General features: G+C 41.2%; 1 protein-coding gene across 8 annotated transcripts in view; it reads right to left on the bottom strand.

Moving 5' to 3' along the window:
- The window catches only part of SPTAN1 (spectrin alpha, non-erythrocytic 1), a 75,906-nt gene that overhangs the window by 30,803 nt on the left and 20,254 nt on the right, over positions 1-24,849 (bottom strand). For 4 of the 8 annotated variants that reach the window (XM_048822958.2, XM_048822962.2, XM_048822959.2 and 1 more), the window contains 17 exons: positions 24,425-24,535; positions 23,821-23,898; positions 23,486-23,641; positions 22,828-23,032; positions 22,479-22,660; positions 13,713-13,956; positions 13,208-13,330; positions 12,117-12,334; positions 10,985-11,077; positions 10,388-10,522; positions 9,373-9,521; positions 8,024-8,083; positions 5,428-5,626; positions 4,019-4,123; positions 3,171-3,191; positions 2,676-2,711; positions 505-552 (listed from right to left, as the gene is read on the bottom strand). In XM_048822958.2, coding sequence (XP_048678915.1) covers positions 505-552; positions 2,676-2,711; positions 3,171-3,191; positions 4,019-4,123; positions 5,428-5,626; positions 8,024-8,083; positions 9,373-9,521; positions 10,388-10,522; positions 10,985-11,077; positions 12,117-12,334; positions 13,208-13,330; positions 13,713-13,956; positions 22,479-22,660; positions 22,828-23,032; positions 23,486-23,641; positions 23,821-23,898; positions 24,425-24,535 — 2,163 coding nt within the window. The remainder of the gene's footprint in view (positions 1-504; positions 553-2,675; positions 2,712-3,170; positions 3,192-4,018; positions 4,124-5,427; positions 5,627-8,023; positions 8,084-9,372; positions 9,522-10,387; positions 10,523-10,984; positions 11,078-12,116; positions 12,335-13,207; positions 13,331-13,712; positions 13,957-22,478; positions 22,661-22,827; positions 23,033-23,485; positions 23,642-23,820; positions 23,899-24,424; positions 24,536-24,849) is intronic. The other 4 variants (XM_048822961.2, XM_048822965.2, XM_075120572.1 and 1 more) reach the window with 1 other exon arrangement.

Raw genomic sequence — 24,849 nt, 5'->3', positions numbered from 1 at the left:
ATGGACAATAGTCAGAACACTGCCACTTTAAAAAGATTATGGTAGAAATGGTAGTCTTCCTAAAAATGTTACTCTTTGTGCTTTAAGAGCACATAAGCAAACTACTTAGAGAACAGTGGGTGGTGGGAAATGAACTAGGAGGAAGGCCAAAGTTATCTTTGAGCATAACTGAAGGTTTCTAACTGCAAGTTGTCCACAAACGTCATTGGATTTCTATTTGCTGCTTTGATCACAGAAGAATGCACTGGTTCAAGGAACTATACAGCAAGTTATAAGCGTTTCTCCTGCAATGTGAAAGCAGGTAATTTTATGGTATGTATGTGCATAAAGCCCCTGTTGCATTCTGAGAAGCAGATGCTGTAAATTAGCATTTATCTTAACATGCTTATTTAAAAGAGTATGAAGGGCAACAGAACATGGAGGCAGAATGGTGAACACAAAACAAGGTGATGAGAGAAAGCTGTTACTTTTCAGTGAGTAGAAGAACCACAACTGGACTCTTACCTTGATGGAATTAAAGGTGGCCACTGTATGCACCATCATACGTGCAGACTATATGAGGAAAAAGCAGAAATAGCAAAAAAATCAAAATCAAGCAGTTAAATTTCTATCCTAGCAATCAAGAGTCATACCATACTAACAAAAACTCAGACACCCCAACACAACTTAGTTTTGGCCAAAAACAGGTTTTGTAAAACAGGTTTTACAACATGTAGGATGAATAGAAATGTTCATGATTTTATACGTTTCAATTACAAATTTTTAGTGTACATTTTCTTCTCCGGCATTGTGAACCCATCATTATCTCAGACAAGTGATTGCTTTTTGTATGTAGTGTTGCAGTAATTGTGTTGATCCCAAGATATTAGAGAGACAAGGTGAGTGAGGTAATATCTTTTATTGAACCAACTTAATTTTTTACAGCAGAACCTCAGAGTTATGAACACCCTGGGAATAGAGGTTGTTCGTAACTCTGAAATGTTCATAACTCTGAACAAACGATCATGGTTGTTCTTTCAAAAGTTTATAACTGAACAATGACTTAATACACACACCTTTGAAACTTTACTATGCAGAAGAAAAATGCTGTTTTCCCCCTTTTCAGCAGTTTACATTTAACACAGTACTGGATTGTATTTGGGGTTTTTTTTGGTATGTCTGCTGCTGCCTGATTGTGTACTTCCAGTTCCAAATGAGGTGTGTGGTTGACTGCTCAGTTTGTAACTCTGAGGTTCTACTGTATTAGATTTTGTATTTTTAGATTGCTTTTTGTATTTCAATCAGCATATAAGTAAGTGGTGAAAGACAGATTTTTAAAATTTAAATCAGTTGTAACAGCTTAAGGTTTTACAGACCGCAGTAATTTAAAAATGTGTATAAATATTATCTTGATAGTGTTCCTTTAAAGAAGAGCCACCGCCTTAATGAGGGTTGAAAAGGCAAAGAACCTGAAAAGACAACTCTTGCAAATGGAAACTTTTTAAAAATAAAATATGCACTGAGAATGACAAGTGTTAAACAGATTTAAGTTTAACTGAATTTTTGACAAAAATCATCCCAGCAAGTAATTAAAATATTCCTGAAAGGCTAAGAAAACATTTGAGGCTAGTGGAAACAAACTGGAAAAATAATTGACTGAATCCTCTCCTCTCCTTCAGGATGTAAAAATCTCCTTTCTTCTACCATTGATGGATTGCTCACAGAATTCATTCTTTCGTGCACACTGTACAACGGAAGGGGAGCTTAAATCATAGATTCATAGATATTTAGGTCAGAAGGGACCATTATGATCATCTAGTCTGACCTCCTGCACAACGCAGGCCACAGAATTTCACCCACCACTCCTACAAAAAAAACCTCACACCTATATCTGTGCTATTGAAGTCCTGAAATCGTAGTTTAAAGACTTCAGGGAGCAGAGAATCCTCCAGCAAGTGACCCGTGCCCCATGCGACAGAGGAAGGCGAAAAACCTCCAGGGCCTCTTCCAATCTGCCCTGGAGGAAATTCCTTCCCGACCCCAAATAGGCAATCTGCTAAACCCTGAGCATATGGGCAAGATTCATCAAATCGTTCACAGTGAGACTATCATCTTCCCACCAAGAGCCATATTGCCAGTTAAAAGATCTGAACTGCAAATCATCTTTGTACAGAAGTGGAAATCAGTCCTCTATTAAAGACTGTCAAATGGAAAATGTCATTTTGCTATACAGAAAGGGAACTGATTACTTTGGTTTTATATATAAAGTGCAGTTTGAGATTTCTACAGTGAGTGTTATCTTGCTGAGGACATGCTACCTTGTTCATCGTTGTGTGCATACTTGTAATGAAGACTAGACATGAGGAAATTTGAGGGTGTTTTTTTTGTTAATATTACCTCTGAGACAGCAGCATCTGTATAGTAGCTTTATATTTTAACACAGTGTGCGGGATAATTACATCAGTTAATTTCGACTGATTATTCCACAGATTTTTCATAATGTGCATTTTAAAAATCTATCCACTGTGAAATGACATGATTATTGGAAAAAAGGACCAGGACAGCACTCTACTACTACTCGTAAGGAAAGGAATGTGTGTGTTAGAAGGATGCAAGGCCCTAAGAGATGATGCAATTTGCAAGAATGTTATTATTTTTCCTATCTGTTAGATGTGCCACCCAATAGTCAGACCTACCTTCCAAGGAGACGCGGTCTTGGAATCAGTTTCATCCTGTTTAAAGAATTAAGGGAAAACTTTAGACATATCAAGAAAACACAGAAAATTGAAGTTAACCAACACCATGTTAAATTTTCAAGGATCAAGACACCCGATTAAATCTCTAAGATATTTATGTGCACACAATCCTTTCAGAATTAATTATTTAAAAAATTTTAAAAATGCATGGTGGTAAATATATGCCAGGGCCACATGAGCTACCCTGCATTGAGCTGGCTACTGGCTTGAGATGTATCAGAGGATGAATGCATCAAAAAGATAATTTGGCTGAAGAAGGTAAGAGAATTTTTGTGTTTCCCTTCAAAGCCATTATCAAGAAAGAGGGTTCTGAGACAGAGATGAACTATGACCCAAAAGGGATCTCAGTCACAAAATCTTCTCTTCTGTATGTCCAAATCCTCCTTCTGTTAAAGCTTCTGCAAGACAGCATGCAAATATCATAACAATGCTCACCCTGGGCATGCCATAGACTTCCTGTAAGGGAAAAGGAAATAGATATGATATTTTGTAAAAGGAAATCTAGAAAGATTTGATTCTTTTTGAGGAAAGGGACGGAAATGGGATGAACAATGTAATCTACAAAGAGGAAGCAAAAGTATTCTGCTACGTCGACCCTCTGCGTACTACCAAGCTGAAGAACATGCTCAAATCAAAAAATACCTGCAGAACAAGTGGCAGAGTTTTGATACTCACAGTGAGTTATGGGATAGCATACACATTATCTCAGGATTTATAAAGGAACAAGAGTTTTCGGTGCTCTTGCTATAATTATCGATATTGTGTAGAATTATTTACACAAGCAAAAGCTAATAATACTTGGGCATTTTATATTACATTTTAAATTTTCAAAGAACTGCATGAACAGTGGAGTGAATTTATCCCATTAACCAACTAATCCTCACCTCTGTAAGGTCTAACAGTATTATCAAAAATGTAGAAACAAAGGCAGACAGATTAAATGACTTACCCAAAGCATCACTACTAGTCATGGAAAATCCACATACTATTAATTTAGAACTTCCAAGTATTAAAAAATGTAAATATTATCTAGATGTACGTTATAGCACTATTTACAATGAAATGATCTAAAGGCTACCCTGCTGACGAAAGCCACTTTAGGAGGCCACTTTTAGACAACCAGCAATCTAGAAAAAAGAATAAGTAGCGAAATAGAAGCAATAAAAATCTTCAGCTGCAAACGTGGAGGACAGATGGAAAAGCAGGAGAAGAAAGGACAAAACCAATTCCTTCTGTCTCTTATTATCAAATGGCAGCGGACCAAGCCGCAAACACACACAGACCTGTTGCTGCACTGCCTGTACTTCCTCTGCCATCAGCCCTTCCGATTCCAGGTCATTCGCAACCTTGTTTATGTCCTTTAGACGAGATTCATTGGCTTTCAAATCCTGCACAGAACAGTAAATATCACAGCACGAACATTTATATAAGCAAAACACAAAGCGATAAGGTTGTCAATCAGAGGCATCAAAAGGTATCCAATTTATGAACAGCAGGGATTTAGCCCTTTTGACCTTTCCAGTCATCAGTGGATCTACAATGCATAGAGTCTTATGCCAAGAAATCCCAGCTGCCAGTGTCAATGGATTAAAGAACTGGACTACTGGAGTTTTCCCACCCTAAAATAAAGTTAATTTCTAGACAGCAATGATATATCCTTTAAAACCATTAACTAAAACGTTAATGTAAACTGCATTACTGAGAAGATTAAAAAATGATCAGCTATTGTGCTGAATAAATACACTAGAAAAGATGACTCAAGATGTGATTTTATGATACAGGCCACTATTTCAGGCCCCATAACAACTCATTAAATAGATTACTAAAAGTAGAAAAGGGGAAGTTATATATTTCAGAATAAACCTACTTCCCTATACTAGAGAGCTGGCACTGAAGTCTTGAAGGGGATATATTTTAAGTTCAGTCAGCTAGTTTATTACAGAGACATCAAGGTGTTTGGCACCCATCTCTCACCTGTAAAGTTAGGCCAGCTCAGACTGCTTGTTACTTAACATTCAAGCTGTAAATGCAATACAGCCCATATTGAATCACCGGTTATTCCAAATCATTAGTCCAGAGCCCCTAGCACTTCTATGCACAATGTCTCACAGAACAAGAGGGAAAACATTTTAAAGCTCTTTTACATCTCATGCAAGGCAAAATTCAGCCAATGTCATACACTCACCAATGGTGGGTGGAGAAAAAAAAAAAATAAATAAAACCAATCACCTCCTCTTCAAAGCAGAGGCCATTATTATTTCATGTCTTGTAGAAAGACTACTGTGCAGTTCAGAGTGCCTGATCACTCTGCCTTTAAACAAAGGGAGGGGGAAGCTTCCTCGTCTGGATGGCATACTCAGCAAAGAGGAAGTCGTAAAAGTGGCACCTACAGTCAGTGCAGGAGGTTCCATGTTCAGAAATGCTAAATAAAAAGAGGGTTTCCTCTGGTGCTACATAGGTGGAGATAACATGTAGCAGAATACCATCTTGGGCTGTGTGGATATGGGGTCTCCAGCAGCAGATCCAGCAGAAACAAACTGAATGCTTTGCTTGCTTCACAGAGTTGTGTCTTAGCAGAACTATACCAAACTATGAAGGGATTGTCATGGAAACCTCATCAGGAATCTGAGCTGAAGGATGACAAGAAGATGTAGAATTATTGTGCTACATAAAAGGTTACATAATAACCTACCTTCTGAAAGTCATCAAATTTCTTCTGCAGTACCTCAACCTGCTCCAAATCAGCCCCCACCTCTTCATTGGTGAGTGCAGACTCTTTCTCATTGATCCACTGCTGCAGCTCATTAGCCTCACGGAAAAGCATGAACTTTTTGCAACTTTTTTCCAGCATATCCTTGCGCTTCTCCCCCAGCTCAAGAAGAGAGTGATATCTGGAACATACAAAGAGGGAGGGTGGGAGACCGTCAGATCTCACCTGAACAGAGTTATAGTACATGAAGGTGATAAAAATGGACTAGTAGCACCAGTGATGAAGGAAATCCCTACAAGGAGCTGCCAAATAAATCATTCTGCACAACAACACACAATGATCATGTAGCTGTAAACCCTGTACGTTTCTATACTACACAGATCACGACACTGAACCATGACCTCCCACATACAAGGCTTTTTTTGATGGGAGAAGCAAAGCAAAATTGCAGCTTAGGATAAGGAATGCAGGTCAGCAACACAGGGGTAGCTGCATACAACATAAGCTCTTTTACTTATTTATCCTACCCTATATTTTGTTCATGCAACTATATCAAACATATGCATGAAATATGCTAAACACCACATTAAAGGGTTTTCTTCTAGTATATCAATTTCCCACAGCTCATTTAAATTTGTTTGGCTCACAGCTGTCTGACACAAGATTCTTGCCTGCCTGTTATTCAGTGCAAAATCTGATGAATACCTGGTTATCTTGTTTTTTTTTCCCCCTCCTTTCACAATGTAAAGATTTTCAACTGTGGAATAGAAGTGTGCCTAATTCTGATTTCACTTACACCATTTTTACATCTGTGTGATTCCTACTGACTACAGTGGAATTACTCCTGATTTACATTAGGATAAATGTAACAAGAATTAGGTCCTAAAGACATGCCAACAGCTTAAAAAAGGTACATAGTTTTCCTACGCCTTAAAAGACCAAAGCAAATTAATATTTTTGCCTAAGGGGTTAGGATCTCTCAGAACAAGTATTATATACAGAAATATTGTGCAATTATTTGAAAAGCACAGGTAGGTGGGTGGGTAAATGTCTTCTACTTATTTCTCGCAATCAAGTCTAAATATTTCCAACATACAACAAAGAGGAAGCAATGGATACAGATGGTCTTTGGAGCCCTTTTACAAGCTATGGCTGGTGACAGACAGCAGAGAAGTCTTGGGGGACTGTGAATGCTTCTTTTTGGGAGGGCAAACTTGATGACCATTTTAAGGAATCTGTGGTTAGATCCTTACTGGAAAAACCACCTCTAAAAGTTTCTCTAATTGCCATCCTGTTTCAAATCTTCTGGTGATGGGGCAGCTCCAGCAGCCTCTGGATTCCTCAGATTTCTTCAATCAGATTTCAAGCTTGAGTATAGTAGAGAGACTATTAATATCCATGACTGATTTCGATCTTCAAGCCACGGGTAGAAGGAAAGTGTCCATTCTGATTTGATTAAATTAGCAGCCTTTAATACTACGAGATATCATTGGGTCACCTGCAGCACCAAACAAAGGTGAACAGGACACCCTTGCAATGGTTTCATTCCTAAGACCAAAAGCACACTGGGCGAATAATGAGTAATTACTTCCCAATAGGAGGGACTACACAGGGTATCACTCTGTCACTTCTCCTATTCAATGTCTATGTAAGGCTGTTGGAGAAAAGCTAGACACTTTGGGCTCCAGTGTCAACACACAATGTCCATACTTACATATGTCCTTTTCATGAAACCTAAATTCAATGAGACCATTGTCATCTTGGTATCGGATTAAGACTGGAAGTCAGAAGGAAGTGAACTGGCTGAGACTGAGTCCACCTGAGACTCATGCAGAATGCTGCTGCTCATCTTCTGAATGGGATAGGCTGCCATAAGCACATAGCACTTGACTGTCATATCCTGCACTGACCATAAAAGTTTGCTTCAGGGTGCAATTTCAGGAACTAGGAAGCATAATTATATAGCCCATAAATGACCTGGGATCCAAGGTGGCAGAGCATTCTCAAGTGAGAGCAGTCACCTGTGGAAGTTGCTTCCTCTGGCGGTTTGTCAGAGCTCAAGGCAAAGTACATTTGTTCCAGCAGGTTTTAATAGAATATTTTAACTTAGTTTTATGACAGTGAGGAACCTTCCTGTATGCCTGTAATGTAACTTTTATGGAGCAAAATAACAGGGCGTGATCACCCTTTGTGAATGGTATGATTATTTTAATTGTGTCTGTGAATAATTCTAAGCCATTCACATGCAATATGTTGTATTCCAATACACACACACACCTTCATGTATGTATATAAATAGATCACATTTTTACATACACCTAAGAAACTGCAGGATTCTTTTTAACTTGGTAGAAAATAACAGCGCCTCCAGTTTAGCAAAGACAGAAGTGGTCAACAAGATAAGATACTATCTAGCTGTCAGAGATCCTGTGCCAAATTAAGACTATTCTACATTGCACAAATTGATTCCCTGTGTCCCTCTGGAGCAGCACTCCCAAAGGAGGAAAGAAAAAAGGGAGAATGAACAGGTAACTAGTATGGAGACAGCGTGGTTTAGAAAGGGGTGAATCCTACTCACAGTTCTTCGACCTGTTTCATACGTAGAGATACACTGCCGACTTCCTTAGTTATGAGAGTCCTGCACAGACAGAGGGAGCACAGCAAAAGCATGCAAAAATTAGTTAGATTAACAAAAATAATGAAAGCAGCAGCTCCATCCAGGGATCATTTGTGGTGGGAAATGAAGGTTAAGAATTCACATTTAAATGGAGAAAGTTAGGTGCCATTCAAAAGCAAAATCTGAAGCAAATCAGTCAGTGCAAATCACGTAAAGAAATCATCAGCAGCACAGTTGAACTCTCACTACAGGGCCATCTCACTTCCCGATCATGCCATTCAGTTCAGAATGGATTCCAAAATAATGCACCCTAGTTTCTACGTCTCAGAAGCAGTATGCAAGCATATATTAGAGTTACATAACAAACTGTTTAGGAACTTATTACTATCTAAGAACCTTGCGTTCTTTCCTCCCTCTAGTATGTACTATGTATTACAGTAGAATAGAATTTTAAAAAACACAGGTTTTCATTCTCAGTTTACAAAGCCAATAATTTACAAATACATTTAATAGTTGGTGTCTCAAAACAACTGAGTGGGTGGGAATTCTTGTAAAAGTGACAGCGTAACTGTGAGAACACCTGGGAGGGAGCATACAACTTACAGATTTTCCTTTCCAAGTAGTCTGATAAGATGAGCCTGTAGCCCACACCTATCCTCTACTACTCTGCCTCAAGCTAATCTACAGCTACCATGTGCTGTAGGAGAGGCATTTACCAAGCATTCAGGCAGCTTTCTTCATCTGCATAGCAAATTAAAATTTTATGCAGGTAGATTTTAGCTCACATAGTGCAGAGTGGCAGCACTTTGTCTCTGAAAAACTGCAACAAGCCAGAACCAAACAGCCATGACCCGACCCCTAAACAATTAATTGCCCAAGGCCAGTCCTGTATATGGAGGGTACTGTACTTCAGATAATCAGATTTAAGAAGGTGTCTCAAACATAATTGCGTGTTAAGATGTTATAATTACAAAGATGAATGCTGCTTAGGACAGAAATAATTCAACAATGAGTTTAAGTTGTTAGGTACAACAACAACAAAACACGGAAAATAACGTTAGACAGTAAGTGTAGCTCAATTTTCATGATGTGTACAGTTAACCCGGAGAAGCAGCAGAAGAATCTAGAATTAAGAATGACAAGGATCAATAAAAAAAAGCATTTTACTGCTGTAAAAGTGCAACACAGTGAGCTCTAATGCAACTAGCCACTGATGTTAACGGGACGTCTACCTAACCTGCTAAAAGCGAGGCACTGGCCAACCCAGCAAGTGCTACGACTGGTTTTAGGTCCTGTTAATTAGATCTTACTGGTTATCAATTTGCTCCTGCCGCAAGGCTATGCTGCCCTGCTCCTCAAGTAGGTTCTCTCGGGATGCAGACTGGGCAGGGTCTAGTTTTTTCACGTAGGCAGCTGGTACAAAACCCTGACGGTCATTCACTTCTACCTTCCACCAGTCCTGAAAGAAAGGAAAATACAACCTTGATTACATGTTCATCTTGATAGGTGACATGGATACACAACCACAAACTGAAAACAAGCAACTTCTGTAACTGCTTGGAGGCTACTGCTACACCTGAACAGCACAAGAGAACTACCACTACCCACATATTTTCAGTGTACCTCACCGGCACGAGGACAGTCCTGTGAGCGTTTCTGCCCACAGGATTTTTGGTACCTGGATTCGTGCATTAACACCATTAGACTTTAAACACAAATGTTTTGTTTTTATTTCAATTAAAAAAACCAACCAAACAAAAACAACGAACAAAAATGCCATCAGGAATCTGTCTAGTGACCTAATGGATAACAAACAGAAACGGAAGAGGCCTACCATAAAATCCACCCCTCTGCAAGAGTAGCACACAGCTTTTCAGAGACCCCTTCAGATACTAAACTGAACCTGCTCTAAGTAACAATCCTCTGCAGTACCATGGTGACTCTCCAATTTGATTTCCAAGCTCTCTGCCCCCTCGCCAGAAGGGACTAGGAGTGCAGTAGAGCAGGAAAAGAATAGCTTCATCTCTCAACCATGAGCCCTTACGGTCAATGAATGCTGAATGGTGATGGGATATAAAGAGAATGAAGTCTCTCACTTAGGAAGTTGGTGGATACAACAGAGTGATAAGGGTTGTAAAAGAGGGGTGAAGCCTCTGGAGGTTGAAGAGGGGTGCCAAAGAACTGAGGGAGGAATGGAAGCACAGAATGACTATGTAAATGATTTAACTATGCTATGACAGTGCTGTTTAACAACAAAAAAGCTCACTAGTGCTTATAAGACCAAGTGTACCAGGCAGTACAGAATCCTGGCAGGAAAGAGTTTACCTTGTTGGTGCTGTTGAGCAGTGTGAGGATGTCTCCCTTTTTCATTGTCACCTCCCGGGGACTCTTCTCTTGATAATCATAGAGAGCAAGGACCAGCTCTTTCCCAGTTTCATCATCTGTGGGAGCAACTTGTTGCTACCATGAAGAGGAGGAAAGAGAAAAATGCATTACACAATAAAAACTGCTGAATGTCAAAATGTAACTAATAAAGTTGTTTTACAAAGTTTTGCAGCCTTAATTATACCTACTACAATGCCACAGTGTATTAAAGGATTCCTATTTAGCAACTGATGATAGTGCTGAAGTAGGTTTATTTGGGTGCCGTTTCCTACATTCAAACCCGCAAACAAGGCCAACAGCTATAACAGTTTCATTTAAAAACCCAACAAAAAACTGTTTTCTGTCTGTGCTACATACATGCCTGTTATCAATTACAATAGGCAGCAGTAGAGCACATAAAGATGAAGATCACTAACTTAGATTTGAGAACAAAACACATTCTGCTGTAAGCACTCAGCAATAATGCTTGATGATAATAAGCTTTGTTTTTATTGACACAAGAGTTTTAGAAACAGATGATTAGCCATCTTTCCTTACCCTACATGACTGTGCCTGCTCCCTTAATGCCTGCATGCTACTGCCATAAGCGGTAAGATCTGACATCAAAGCTTCATGTTTCTTCAAAAGAGCCTGAAACCAAACAAACATTGCAACATGCACATCAGAAAACCACTTCACAGATTCTACACTTTTATACACACACATATATATATATACACACACACACACACGCGCGCACACACTCTAAAATGAATATATATTGAATGCAGTTCTCATGAGAAATGCAGGACTAGCAGCTCTGGAGAGTGAAGACCTCTATTTAGCCACAGAACAGATATGCAAGTTTTTTGACACTGCTCCACTAAAGTGCTTCAACCCTGAATAGGGGATACCATCCTCTGGAAGTGAGAGCAGTGTAGACTTCATGTTCTTGAAGTCGCTAGCTTCTACTGCTTTGGAATTACCACCACGGGTGCCAGTTTGTGTAATCTGTGATATAGCTACCATCCACTAGGAATTGGTTCAATACCACTAAAAGATCGGTTTGAAAACCATCTCACAGCTATATATCATTAATGAACTACTGAAGGGCAGATTCATACTGAAGACATAGGCGTGAAAGACTGTATCCGATTACCAATCCACTGAGATATTACGCCCTGTGCCTCCTCCACACAATATGAAAATCCTATAACAAAGTGAATAACAATTCTTTTTAGATAAAAAGAAAAGGAGTACTTGTGGCACCTTAGAGACTAACCAATTTATTGGAGCATAAGCTTTTGTGAACTACAGCTCACTTCATCGGACGCTGTAGCTCACGAAAGCTTATGCTCAAATAAATTGGTTAGTCTCTAAGGTGCCACAAGTCCTCCTTTTCTTTTTGCGAATACAGACTAACACAGCTGCTACTCTGAAACCTGTCTTTTTAGATAGTTTAACATCTTGCCCAGGGAACTTTATTAATGGAGGTGGAGAACAAGAATACATACTCTTGTTTCTATACTCAACTACAATTTGCTAAACAAGAAGCTTATTGTATATGCTGTCCTTTTCACTTTCACATAAACACTAAAACCTGCAGAACAACTCATTATCTTTATCAATCCTACATCAGATTTCCACTGTTACTTTTTGCACATGCAATAAACCACCACCAATACCACACCTCAGCAGAGTCTTCATCCTTTCCATAGTCTGTACTGCCCACAATGGGCTCCTTCTCCCTCATCCAGGATTCAGCCTCGTTAGCATCAGCAAAGTACTGCTGGGCTTGCAGGGAGTCCTCTAGATCTTGTCGACGCTGAGAGGCCTTGGCTTTCAGTGATTCCCACTTCTGATTTAGCTCATTCAATCTAGCTTTCACGTCCTCTGCAGCAAAGTGTCCTAAATAATGAAACAGCAGGAAAAGTGGGTTTGGAGACATTATTTATAGACATATAAATGACAGAAGGGACTGAAAGATGACTTGTATTTTTTTTTAATCACACAAGTCCGGTTTATGTAAAGCTATCCACCTTACTTTGAATGGTTTTCATTAGCACACAAAGCTTAGTCCAAGTTTGGCTTTCGGCAGGCAATGTCCTTTTGACACTGAATGGAAGTTACTGTTTTCTCCTGTCAGATCGGGCCAGGAACATTTGAGTCATTGAAGACAAAGCACACCCTGCCCTAATCATTTCCCTTCTATTTGTTTACAGTGATGCAGGAAAAGGCCAGTTCTTTCAATGGTTGAGTTTCTACATCAGAAAAAGACTCTGATTTGAAAAGGCATTTTGAATTTTAAAAGAGGGGGTACATTAGTTAGGTTGCTGAATAAGAAATACTAATGTAAATGTAATATCACTAATAGCAGGAGCTACAGAGCTCCCATCACCATTGATTATTATTTAAAGGTAGTACCTTAAAATGAGACAAAGAAAAAAGTGCAAAGATCAGACAATACTAGGAGCCATGTATTAGGATAAAATTACAGCTCATTGGTTTAATGTGACAATTACTTTGTACCAATATGTAGGTGACTAGCAGCAGCGGATGGAAATCTGTTAAATAGAAGATGTGGATTTCCCCAGGAACATACATGTATTTCCATGTGAAGGACAGTGATAAATCAAAATCGGTTATTTAATTCCACTGGCAGATATTATTATGCACATGCAAACTACCATAAAAGAGGCAATTGTATAGGGCCAGAGGATATAAAGTGAAAAAAGAATACTGAATTTCTGAACTAGGAAGGATTAAAATATTTAGACGCACCCTCTTCTACCATGGCATTTCCCTTCTGGGTGACTGCTTTAATGCGTGGCTCATGGCCTGCAATTTCTGCTTGCAAGGCTTGGTGCTTCTTTAGCAGGTTCTGGACCCCAATCAAATCCTTGCCTGAAAGAGATCATAGTATATTTCTTAATCTATGAGATCATTCGAAGTCACTGAAGTCAACAAGTTAAATAAAAAGATTCTAGCATGAAACGCATTGACTGAAACCTGCATGATTAGTCAGAGAGTAGGTCTGGAATCTATTACTGTGTAAAATTAATTGCTCTATAAAAAGTTAGAAACTTCACAAAGTAATCAATAATAAAGGAATCGTGGGCAGCAATTCCTGTAACAATAGATTTGTAATTCAAACCAATGCCATGAATAACCCTGCCATAAACATTTTAGAAAGTCCCAAATTATATTCTGTAAAGATACATAGACAATGAACAACAGAATTGTCCAGTTAAAATAAATGGAAGCACAAAGATGAGGATGTACCAACCTCTGTTTGTTGAAGCTGCAATAGGTTCCTTCTCTCTAATCCAGGTCTCTTCATCCTCGATGTCACGGAACAGTTGCTGCAGGCGAAGAGAGTCAGCAAGTTTCTGCTTGCGAGCCACCATAGGATCCTTCAGAGCTTCATAGCGAGCCACCAAAGCTTCTTGTTTCTTCTTGATATTATCAGCATCAAAGTGTCCAGCATCCTGGAACTGGCGAGCCTGGATGGTGATGCCATCAATGCGATCCTAAAATGTAATTTAGCAATGGTATTAGATCAGTATTCTTCAGGATGTTTTAGGCTTTGATTATTCTTGTTAGTTGCAGGGCCAGACTGTTATGTAACATTTCTCAGTCTTTAGCTTATCTCTTGAACTGCGATAATGGATGAGAAAAATCAAAGTGAAATTGGACGAGAAATCAACTAGTTATTTTCACTGCCTAGAAGCAGAAAGAAATACAAAAAGTAAACAGCTGCGTGAAAAGTTTAAGTTTTAATAGAGAGGAAGGATTATCTTATGGGAATCAACAGATCTAAGTTCCTAAGACTCAGAATTCACAGATCTCAGTTCAATTCCTGGCTCTGCCAAGTCTTCCCGTTTGACCCTAGCAAGTTCATTTAGTTTCTTTGTGCCTCAGTTCCCCATCTGTAAAATGGGGATAATAATTCTCCCTTTGCCTGTCTTGCCTTATTTAGATTTAGAAGCTCTGTGGGGCAGTATCTGTCTCTTACTATATATCTTTGTACAGCATGAATATAGATACATTGGAACCACCCCCCACATCTCAGTCAGAACCTATAGGTGCAGCAACAACAATCTCAGTGAGGGGTTATTCATAGCATAGGTAAATAAGTCTGATTTTTCAGAGGTGTATGATTTTTAGACTCTCAATATACTACACAAAAGGAAAACACCAAATTCCAATAAGCTTACAAATGTACTGACTGTTCCCAAAAGTCAGATCAACAGGGGTATTCAGCAAATTTAAATAAAAGTTTAAAATTAAGCAAGTTTTAATTAAGTTACTGGAATCTGCACGTTACTGAGTCTCCTTGCTGTGTGTTTTGAACTTTTAAAGGTGATGTATAGAGGCTAGGATTGTCTTCAGCTCTGAAAGTCTTTGGTTTTGGAACTTTTAGTCTGTCTTTTATAACTAAATTTGTGTATTGTCTGAATGAATGAATGAAAAAAAATGGACAGTAATAGCCACCTCATGAATGAACATGAGAGTTAACGTCACCCAGAGCATTAGGCATTTTTTAATAGTTATCTACTAAATAAGGTGCAATTCACCTTTTTAAACTGATAAATGGATCTTGGAAGTATCACGCCACAGAATGACTTTGTGCTCTCAACAAGTCTAAACAGTTAGTAATCTTCTTGGATTTTTGCATTTCTCTTAGTTACTTCAAAAAACTAAAGTAAAAATGCAGGTTACTTACCTGTAACTAGAGTTCTTTGAGATGGCTCTTCATATTCACACTTATGGATACTTCCCGGGCTGGTGGTGCCTTATAATAAAAACCTCTTCTCGCAGCATCAACTAGCGCGCTCCTGAACTCCACTTAGCATCACTCACAGTGCACTGAGGGTAATGCTATAAAGGGAGGCGGAGCACCCTCACCACTTCAGTTCCTTCCACCACAAAGCCAGAGACACAGAACAACAAGGACTCTGACAGAGACAGGTGTGAAGCATGAATATGCAGAGCCATCTCGAACAACTCTGGTTACAAGTAAGTAACTTTCATTTCTTCTTTGAGCGGCTCTGCATATTCCCACTTAAGGGACAGATTGATAAGCAGTGCTAAAACTAACCTGGAGGAGGGAACAAAATCCTAGTTGAACAGACTGAAGCACCACTTTGCCAAATTCTGCATCCCCCTAGAAGCCGAGTCCAGAGCACAGTACATCGTGAAACTGTGCACAGAAGTCCAGTTTGCAGCTTTGCAAATTTCAGCAACTGGTACCTGCCTAAGACAGGCAAAGGAACTATTACAGCTCTAGTGGAATGCAGTCAAATTGCAGCAGGCACAGGGGCTTTTGCCAGTGTGTAGCAATGAGTAATACTTTGTTTAATCCACCCAGAAACAGACCGGACAAAAACTGTACACACCAACTTCTTGGCACAAGACACAATCTAGATGATTTATGAAAACTCTTAGTTTTTTCCAGATAACAGGCTACAGCTCTTCTAACATCCAAAGTATGAAGAACTGTAACCCCTCTCCCCCAATTAGAGTGCTGCCTGAGTGGGAGGGGAGAATCTGGCAAATTAATGGTCTGATTGATGTGGAAATCAGACATCACAGAGGTAAAAATCTCGGATCAGATCTGAGAACTAGCTTGTCCTTATGCCAAGAAGTGAAAGGTGGGGTCGGCCATAAGTGCATTCAATGTACTCACTCTCCCAGCTGATGTGATGGCAATAAAGAAAGCTCTTTTGATAGATAAGTGGTAGAAGGAACACTCAGCCAGGGGATCAAAGGTTGATTTTAGCAGCATGGCCAACACCAAGCTGACATCCCAAGAAGGGACAGGATCTGTAACAGAGGGATTCACATTTGATAACCCTCTCATAAACCTTTTAACTGAACTATGAACAAATAAAGATCTACCATCAACTAGAATACGATATGTGAAAATGGCTGACAAACTTTTAACTATGTTAGATAATGTACTTAAAGAATCAGTAAACCACCACTGACATGGCCAAAATGGGGCCACGAGTATCATCCTTGGTCTATCCTGATGCATCTTCCTTACTACCTTCTGAATCAACAGAAATGGAGGAAAAGCAAACAACAAGCCCTTCCCACAGTGCAGAAGAAAGGCATCTGACAGGGATCAGCGGTCCCTGCCCACTCTGGAACCGCAAAGACAACAACACTTTCTGTTGACCCTTGTTGTGAACAGCCCACCTCTAATTGACCCCAGCTGGAAAATACAGTGTGAACCAACTAATCTTTTGTTTGTTCATCTGAGAGCTGGGCCATGCTGAGATGGTCCACAACTACATTGTTTTCCCTCACTAGATGATGAGTTACAGGATGAATGTTGTGACAAATACACTAATACCTGTGACAAAGTTCCTCCTCTACCTTGGCGGGTCTTGCGCTTATTGGCAGATTTGCTCGCCTTGGAACTTCACGGCAGCCCTCAGTTTGGCCGTTTTCGTGAACCCATAGTCCAGGGGTCAACTCCTCCTGTGTCTGACCAGGAGTTGGGAGGTTTGGGGGGAACCCGGGCCCACCCTCTACTTCAGGTTCCAGCCCAGGGCCCTGTGGAATGCAGCTGTCTAGAGTGCCTCCTGGAACAGCTGTGCGACAGCTACAATTCCCTGGGCTACTTCCCCATGGCCTCCTCCCAGCACCTTCTTTATTCTCACCATAGGACCTTCCTCCTGGTGTCTGATAATGCTTATACTCCTCAGTCCTCCAACAGTATGCGTTCTCACTCTCAGCTCCTATTGCCTCTTGCTCCCAGCTCCTCACACACGCACCACAAACTGAAGTGAGCTCCTTTTTAAACCCAGGTGCCCTGATTAGCCTGCCTTAATTGATTCTAGCAGCTTCTTGATTGGCTGCAAGTGTTCTAATCAGCCTGTCTATCTTAACTGTTTCCAGAAGGTTCCCGATTGTTCTGGAACCTTCCCCGTTACCTTACCCAGGGAAAAGGGACCTACTTAACCTGGGGCTAATGTATCTGCCTTCTATCACTCTCCTGTAGCCATCTGGCCCGACCCTGTCACATACCATAGTCTTATAGCCTCTGCGCACAGGGGAGCAGAGTGGGCCCCCACTCCATTTGTTGACGTAATACGTCGCTGATGTAATGTCAGTTTCCACCTGCACAAACCTCCATTGCAGATGAGGGAGGAATGACCTGACAGCTCTTAATATTGATATGCAGGGATCTCTCCTGAAGAGGACCAGTTCCCATGAACTCTCAAATTATTCAGATGTGCTCCCAAACCCTTGGTCGACGTGTTTGAAGTCACTATCCAGGATGGACCCTCCCCTTCAAAAGCAAGATCCCCCAGCTTAGTTCTAGCAGCCATAGCTAAGGAGGAGGAATGGAGCCAAGCTTTTCTCCTGATCTTCACAGCAGATGCCAATATTCTGGCAGCAAGAGTCTGAAGTGTCAAAAGAGGCCGTTTTCTATTAAGATGGCATTCGCCAACCTTCTTTTATCATTTGGCATGTCTTGGAAAAATAAAGTCATCTTTTCCCATACATAGCATTGGTAAAGGGCAATAATCACTTGATAATTTCCTGTCCTAATATAGAGGAACAATGAGAACACCTTACTCCTCAACAAGTCAATCCTTTTGCCCTCTTCATCAGCTAGAGTGGAATGCGCTAATCTAGATCTAGCCCTGTTACTGACTACAGCCACCACGAGTGGTTAGGGACAGGGTGGGTATGCAAATAGGAAAACCCTTCAGAGGGTATCTGATACAACTGGTCTGCTTTCTTAGAAACAGGTGTGGTTCACACAGATTTAGCTGGCTGTAGCAAACCATCCAAATGGGTAGGCATATTCTACTCCTCCAAGTAGCAAGTATATCAAACACCAGCAGAGCAGTCTCTTCCGCAGACAGGGCAGGGAAGAATTAAAGCGGACACCATTTGATATACCAAGGTGCGGAACTGTTTAATGTCTCCTGAAGGAGCAGAGGCTGAAGTTACCCCACATGCGATAAATCAGGCTCATAGTCCATTTCCAAATGCTCCTGATCATAAAGGAACTACCTCCTTGTCTTCTCCTCTGACAGCATTTCAGGCATCAGTGCTGGTAATGTCAACAGATATGAAGGATTTGGCAGTCGAGAGATCCTCAACAGAGGCAACATTATCTCTCCATCCACTTGGAGGTTAATTACAAAATTGCGGAGATGGCCCCCAAAAAAGCCATGGGGTCCTGGATTGCCAGTCTCCCCAGCAACTAGGGATCAGGAATATGCCTATGGGACACAGACCAGGGTGGTACAAAGCAAGACACAGATCTCTCTATTCATCCTCCATCTTCCTCTTGGTTCCAAGTCTGGATCCAATATAGAATGTAATGATGATAAAAGCAGATCCAAAGAAAAGAATGGAGATCCAGCTCTTTGTGGAGAGTGTTCAGGGGTCCTCGGCAGAGGAAGTATAGGGTGATCTGGGAACAGACCCACAGCAACTTCTGACCTCCTCTTCTTAACAGGGAATGAGGAAGACTACGTCAAGCACTGGGAAAAATAAGCCTTCTTTTGGAATCCCTTTTGGTTTCCCACTGAGAACAGACAAACTGACGCTGGTATGTGAACATGGGTTGCCACATTGACTGAGCTCTCTGGAACAGAGGATGTAGCCAGATCCTACCCAGGAACCAACAGAAGATCCAAAGATGACAACACTGGATCAGTTGTTAGACACAAGTCCATAACCCTTGCTACCAAATAAGGAATGGATCTCTGCTTCTGACCCATAGCAGTTTTGTCAGAATTGGACGTATGCTACAGTTCTGATGCATGGGAACCAGCACTGCTAATGAGGTGTATATATAGAGACAAAATAGCTACAGAGAGCAGAAGCAAAGGTGCCAACAGCCCAGATTCTGACAGATTGAGCAATTCCATCTTCCTGGATCTGGAACCTGAAGTCAGAACTGACCCTAATCCTGCAGCCATAGGGTTTCCATCAGGGCTCGATAGCTGGAAGGAAGGAGGTATGGCACCAGTGAAGGTGGCTGAACTATTTTTTGATCTCTTTTCCAGAATTGGGGTAGTTGGCTCTGACCATAGTTCAGATATCTGTAGCCCCGGGGGGCAGGAACTGAGTCTGACCTTGACAGGAGAAGTGGCTTCTTAGAACACTTCAGTTCCTTGGAGCTGCTAGTAACCACAAGGACAAAGACTGGCCTCTTAGACTTAGGATCCTGATCGGGTCCAGAGGGTCTAGCCTCGAGGGCTTCCTTTAGGAGGAGGAGCTGCAAGCAAGTCTCCCTATCCTTATAGGCTCTGGGAGTAAATGTTTGGCAAAACACACACCCAGAGGGCGAGTGCCCTTCTCCCAGACACTTGAGGCATCACACATGGCCGTTGGATGCCAGGTAGACTGCCAAGCAGGAAGCACACTTCTTGAACTCCAGCTTCTTCTGTTTCTTCAGTTCATCCATAACCCTGAACTGAGAGAAATCCTAATTCACTAACTATTCTGAAATGAGCTAACACTAACTATTTCTAAGCAGGTTTCAGAGGAACAGCCGTGTTAGTCTGTATTTGCAAAAAGAAAAGGAGTACTTGTGGCACCTTAGAGACTAACCAATTTATTTGAGCATGAGCTTTCGTGAGCTACAGCTCACTTCATCAGATGTTTACCGTGGAAACTGCAGCAGACTTTATATACACACAGAGAATATGAAACAATACCTCCTCCCACCCCACTGTCCTGCTGGTAATAGCTTATCTAAAGTGATCAACAGGTGGGCCATTTCCAGCACAAATCCAGGTTTTCTCACCCTCCACCCCCCCCCACAAATTCACTCTCCTGCTGGTGCTAGCCCATCCAAAGTGACAACTCTTTACATAGTCAAGTCGGGCTATTTCCTGCATAGATCCAGGTTTTCTCACATCCCCCCCACCCCCATACACACACAAACTCACTCTCCTGCTGGTAATAGCTCATCTAAACTGACCACTCTCCAAGTTTAAATCCAAGTTAAACCAGAACATCTGGGGGGGGGGGGTAGGAAAAAACAAGAGGGAACAGGCTACCTTGCATAATGACTTAGCCACTCCCAGTCTCTATTTAAGCCTAAATTAATAGTATCCAATTTGCAAATGAATTCCAATTCAGCAGTTTCTCGCTGGAGTCTGGATTTGAAGTTTTTTTGTTTTAAGATAGCGACCTTCATGTCTGTGATTGCGTGACCAGAGAGATTGAAGTGTTCTCCGACTGGTTTATGAATGTTATAATTCTTGACATCTGATTTGTGTCCATTTATTCTTTTACGTAGAGACTGTCCAGTTTGACCAATGTACATGGCAGAGGGGCATTGCTGGCACATGATGGCATATATCACATTGGTGGATGTGCAGGTGAACGAGCCTCTGATAGTGTGGCTGATGTTATTAGGCCCTGTGATGGTGTCCCCTGAATAGATATGTGGGCACAGTTGGCAACGGGCTTTGTTGCAAGGATAGGTTCCTGGGTTAGTGGTTCTGTTGTGTGGTATGTGGTTGTTGGTGAGTATTTGCTTCAGGTTGCGGGGCTGTCTGTAGGCAAGGACTGGCCTGTCTCCCAAGACTTGTGAGAGTGTTGGGTCATCCTTTAGGATAGGTTGTAGATCCTTAATAATGCGTTGGAGGGGTTTTAGTTGGGGGCTGAAGGTGACCGCTAGTGGCGTTCTGTTATTTTCTTTATTAGGCCTGTCCTGTAGTAGGTAACTTCTGGGAACTCTTCTGGCTCTATCAATCTGTTTCTTTACTTCTGCAGGCGGGTATTGTAGTTGTAAGAAAGCTTGACAGAGATCTTGTAGGTGTTTGTCTCTGTCTGAGGGGTTGGAGCAAATGCGGTTGTATCGCAGAGCTTGGCTGTAGACGATGGATCGTGTGGTGTGGTCAGGGTGAAAGCTGGAGGCATGCAGGTAGGAATAGCGGTCAGTAGGTTTCCGGTATAGGGTGGTGTTTATGTGGCCATTGTTTATTAGCACTGTAGTGTCCAGGAAGTGGATCTCTTGTGTGGACTGGACCAGGCTGAGGTTGGTGGTGGGATGGAAATTGTTGAAATCATGGTGGAATTCCTCAAGGGCTTCTTTTCCATGGGTCCAGATGATGAAGATGTCATCAATATAGCGCAAGTAGAGTAGGGGCTTTAGGGGACGAGAGCTGAGGAAGCGTTGTTCTAAATCAGCCATAAAAATGTTGGCATACTGTGGGGCCATGCGGGTACCCATAGCAGTGCCGCTGATCTGTGTATGGGGGTGGGGGGGATGTGAGAAAACCTGGATCTATGCAGGAAATAGCCCGACTTGACTATGTAAAGAGTTGTCACTTTGGATGGGCTAGCACCAGCAGGAGAGTGAATTTGTGGGGGGGGGTGGAGGGTGAGAAAACCTGGATTTGTGCTGGAAATGGCCCACCTGTTGATCACTTTAGATAAGCTATTACCAGCAGGACAGTGGGGTGGGAGGAGGTATTGTTTCATATTCTCTGTGTGTATATAAAGTCTGCTGCAGTTTCCACGGTAAACATCTGATGAAGTGAGCTGTAGCTCACGAAAGCTCATGCTCAAATAAATTGGTTAGTCTCTAAGGTGCCACAAGTACTCCTTTTCTTATTTCTAAGCAGAAAGAGATGCCAACTCCGAAGAGACCAGAGCGGTTCACATCCATCCAGGCATGCTGCTGGAAGGAACTGAAGTGGTGAGAGCACTCGGCCCCCTTAATGCCTTCACCCTCGGTACATCCTCAAGCTGAGGGGAAGATGTGCTCTAGCTGACACTGCTAGAAGAGGTTTTTACCTTAAGGTACCACAAGGCTGTGCAGTACCCATAAATAGGAATATGCAGAGTCACTCAAAGAAACACTGTTCCCAGTCAAGTCTTTCTAACAACCCGTGTTCAGAGCAAATTCCAAGAACAAAATTGTAAACTCCTGAAAGTACACTGTTATCATGGAAACACTAACAAATCCTTTACTCCACAGACACTAGCAGTTAGTGCTATGTCTAGCTAAATAATCATGTGAATATGCCAGTAAGGGAGGGAGGAAAGGAAACTGTGTTACCTGGTGAGCAGCAACATCTGCTTCCAACAGAGCATGTTTCTTCTGAAGATTCTGAACATTAGTAAGATCTTTTCCATAATCATCAGAAGCCAAGTGTCCCTCCACCTCATACAACCATAGCTCAATGTCTTCTACATTGCGGTTAAATTGCTGCTGTTGGTTGGCTTCACGCAGCTTTATTCCTGCATGTATGTAAAGGATAGAGAGGAGAAAGGTTTTTAAATTTCTATTTCATTTAACTCACTACTCACTTTTTCTCAGGGCTAACTTCTCCAGAAAACGTCTCCATAGCTGGAAATGTCGTTCTATAGCTCTCTTATGATCACTTAGAGCAAACAGTATATCTTACCTTTGAGCTCAGTGGCCTCCAGCAGTTTTTTCCACAAGCTGATGACCTCATTCATGCGTGCTGCCACTTCATCAGATGCATAGTGATTGACATCAATCAGCTTCTGGCCAGCTTTCTCCAGGGCATCAATGCGACTTTGATTTGCAGAGAGCTCTGCCTCAAAAGCCTGATGTTTTTGAACTTTACCCTGCAGGTTTGATGGGTCCTACAGGTAGGAAAGGGAGAAAACATTTCAGTCTGAAATCGGCATATATTAAAAAACCTCATTCCACCAATCTCATGCTAATAAGTAAGAGCAAAAGTGGAGAACTTACATCAGTTCTTCATATTTACATTTCCTATGTGACTATGAACACTTCTACACATTAGATGGCCTATCCTCCATAACTGTAGTACATATCACAAAGAATACACCAGTTAATTGTGGATCACGTAAGGCTGAGGGCTGTCACAAATGCTGATATAATGTCAAAAGAATTGCAACCATAAGTACCAAGTTAGATAGCAAACCATTTTATCTACAGGGTAAGCGTTTGTTTGCCTAGTGCTGGAATATTCTCCTTGGAATCATGCAGATGACAAGAGGAGGAACTATTCATAAGGCTCCCAGAAACCAATACTAGTTTAACATTATCAGGATATTTATTCTTGTTTTTACCTTGTAAGCCTCATCCGTTGCAGTTTTCATCTTTTCATTGACCCAACTCTTTAGTTCATCTGAGTCTCGGAAAAACTGCTGCAGGTGGAATGAATCTGCCAGTTGAGCGCGCCGATACATAGCCCTTTCGTGCAGAGCATTACGTCGGCTCAGCAGCTGAATAAGCAAATATCAGTAGTGAATTCTCAGACAAATGAGAAACCCCATCATGTTTTCTTTAATTATAGTTGAGCTTGCTGCAACTCTACTTATTTATCCTGCATCTGTGCCATCACTTATTCTTTTTATTCATATAACATACAAACCAAGCAGCAGCACGGGTTACTTAAACTTACAGCATCTCTTCGTGTAGCAACATCCTCCTTGGCATAGTGGTTATTCTGAATCAGTTTAGTAGCAAACTCGTCCAGAGCCTAAAAAGAAAGGAGTCTTCATTCATCTGAAATACTAAGAATATTTGTGCAAGCTTATTTAGCAAACTAGGCTTTAGCAGAGATGTGTCAGTTGAACTAATCAAAAGTCAAGACAGCTATTTTTAAACCCCTCCCCTATCCGCACCATTCTCCACATTTCCTTAAGAACATGATCCTAAATCCAGAGGATGGTAGATTTATAGCTCCTGTGAGAAATGATTACTGTATATGTTGAAACAATTCAAGCATCATCCAAAAATTTTCTGGCATGGTGTGCAAGAGAGTACTGGATTACTCTGATGCCCTGATTCAGAGGTTAAATGCTATTCTCTGCCTTGATCCTAAATGTGGGTTTTATTCTTTGAGCGAAATTCCATTTCACATACAATTTGGGATTATATTCAAAACCCCACAATCATCTTTTTCTGAAGCTCCTGGACAATGATCTGGGTTCAACCCTTCTGTTTTATTCCTTGCTCATTAATACAAAGAGACTTAATGAATACAACTAATGTAAGCATCTTACTGTGATTTTCTCCTCCTGGGCACTGAGGGATTTCTCAAAGTCTTCATGCTTCTTTAGCAGAGCCTCAACACTATCCAGAGAGTCACCTAGGTCTTCATTTAGAAGGAATGCCTACAGAAAAGAAAAACACTTTAGTGAGCCTTACACTACCACCACTCCCAGTTATCCTAAAGCCAGCTCAGGCAGGCAGCATTGGGTTCATCACTGTAGGATTTTATTGGGAAAGTTTGTGGTACGGAATTGATGCATCTTCTTCTGCTTTTGACAACTGAGGAGTTCATTTCTGATACAAATTAGATATGTAAAGGAATAATCCCTGGTGGGCATTAACTCACATAAAAGAAACATTACACCAATTCAGCTTGACTTGCAGGTTATGTAAAGCAGCAGCATTAGATTGGAATATTGGAGGTCTGGCATTCTCG

This window comes from Caretta caretta, chromosome 16, assembly GCF_965140235.1.
Source record: "Caretta caretta isolate rCarCar2 chromosome 16, rCarCar1.hap1, whole genome shotgun sequence".
Classification (NCBI taxonomy): domain Eukaryota; kingdom Metazoa; phylum Chordata; order Testudines; family Cheloniidae; genus Caretta; species Caretta caretta.
Note: the sequence above shows the minus strand (reverse complement) of the source record. Positions and strands in the feature narration are given on the sequence as shown.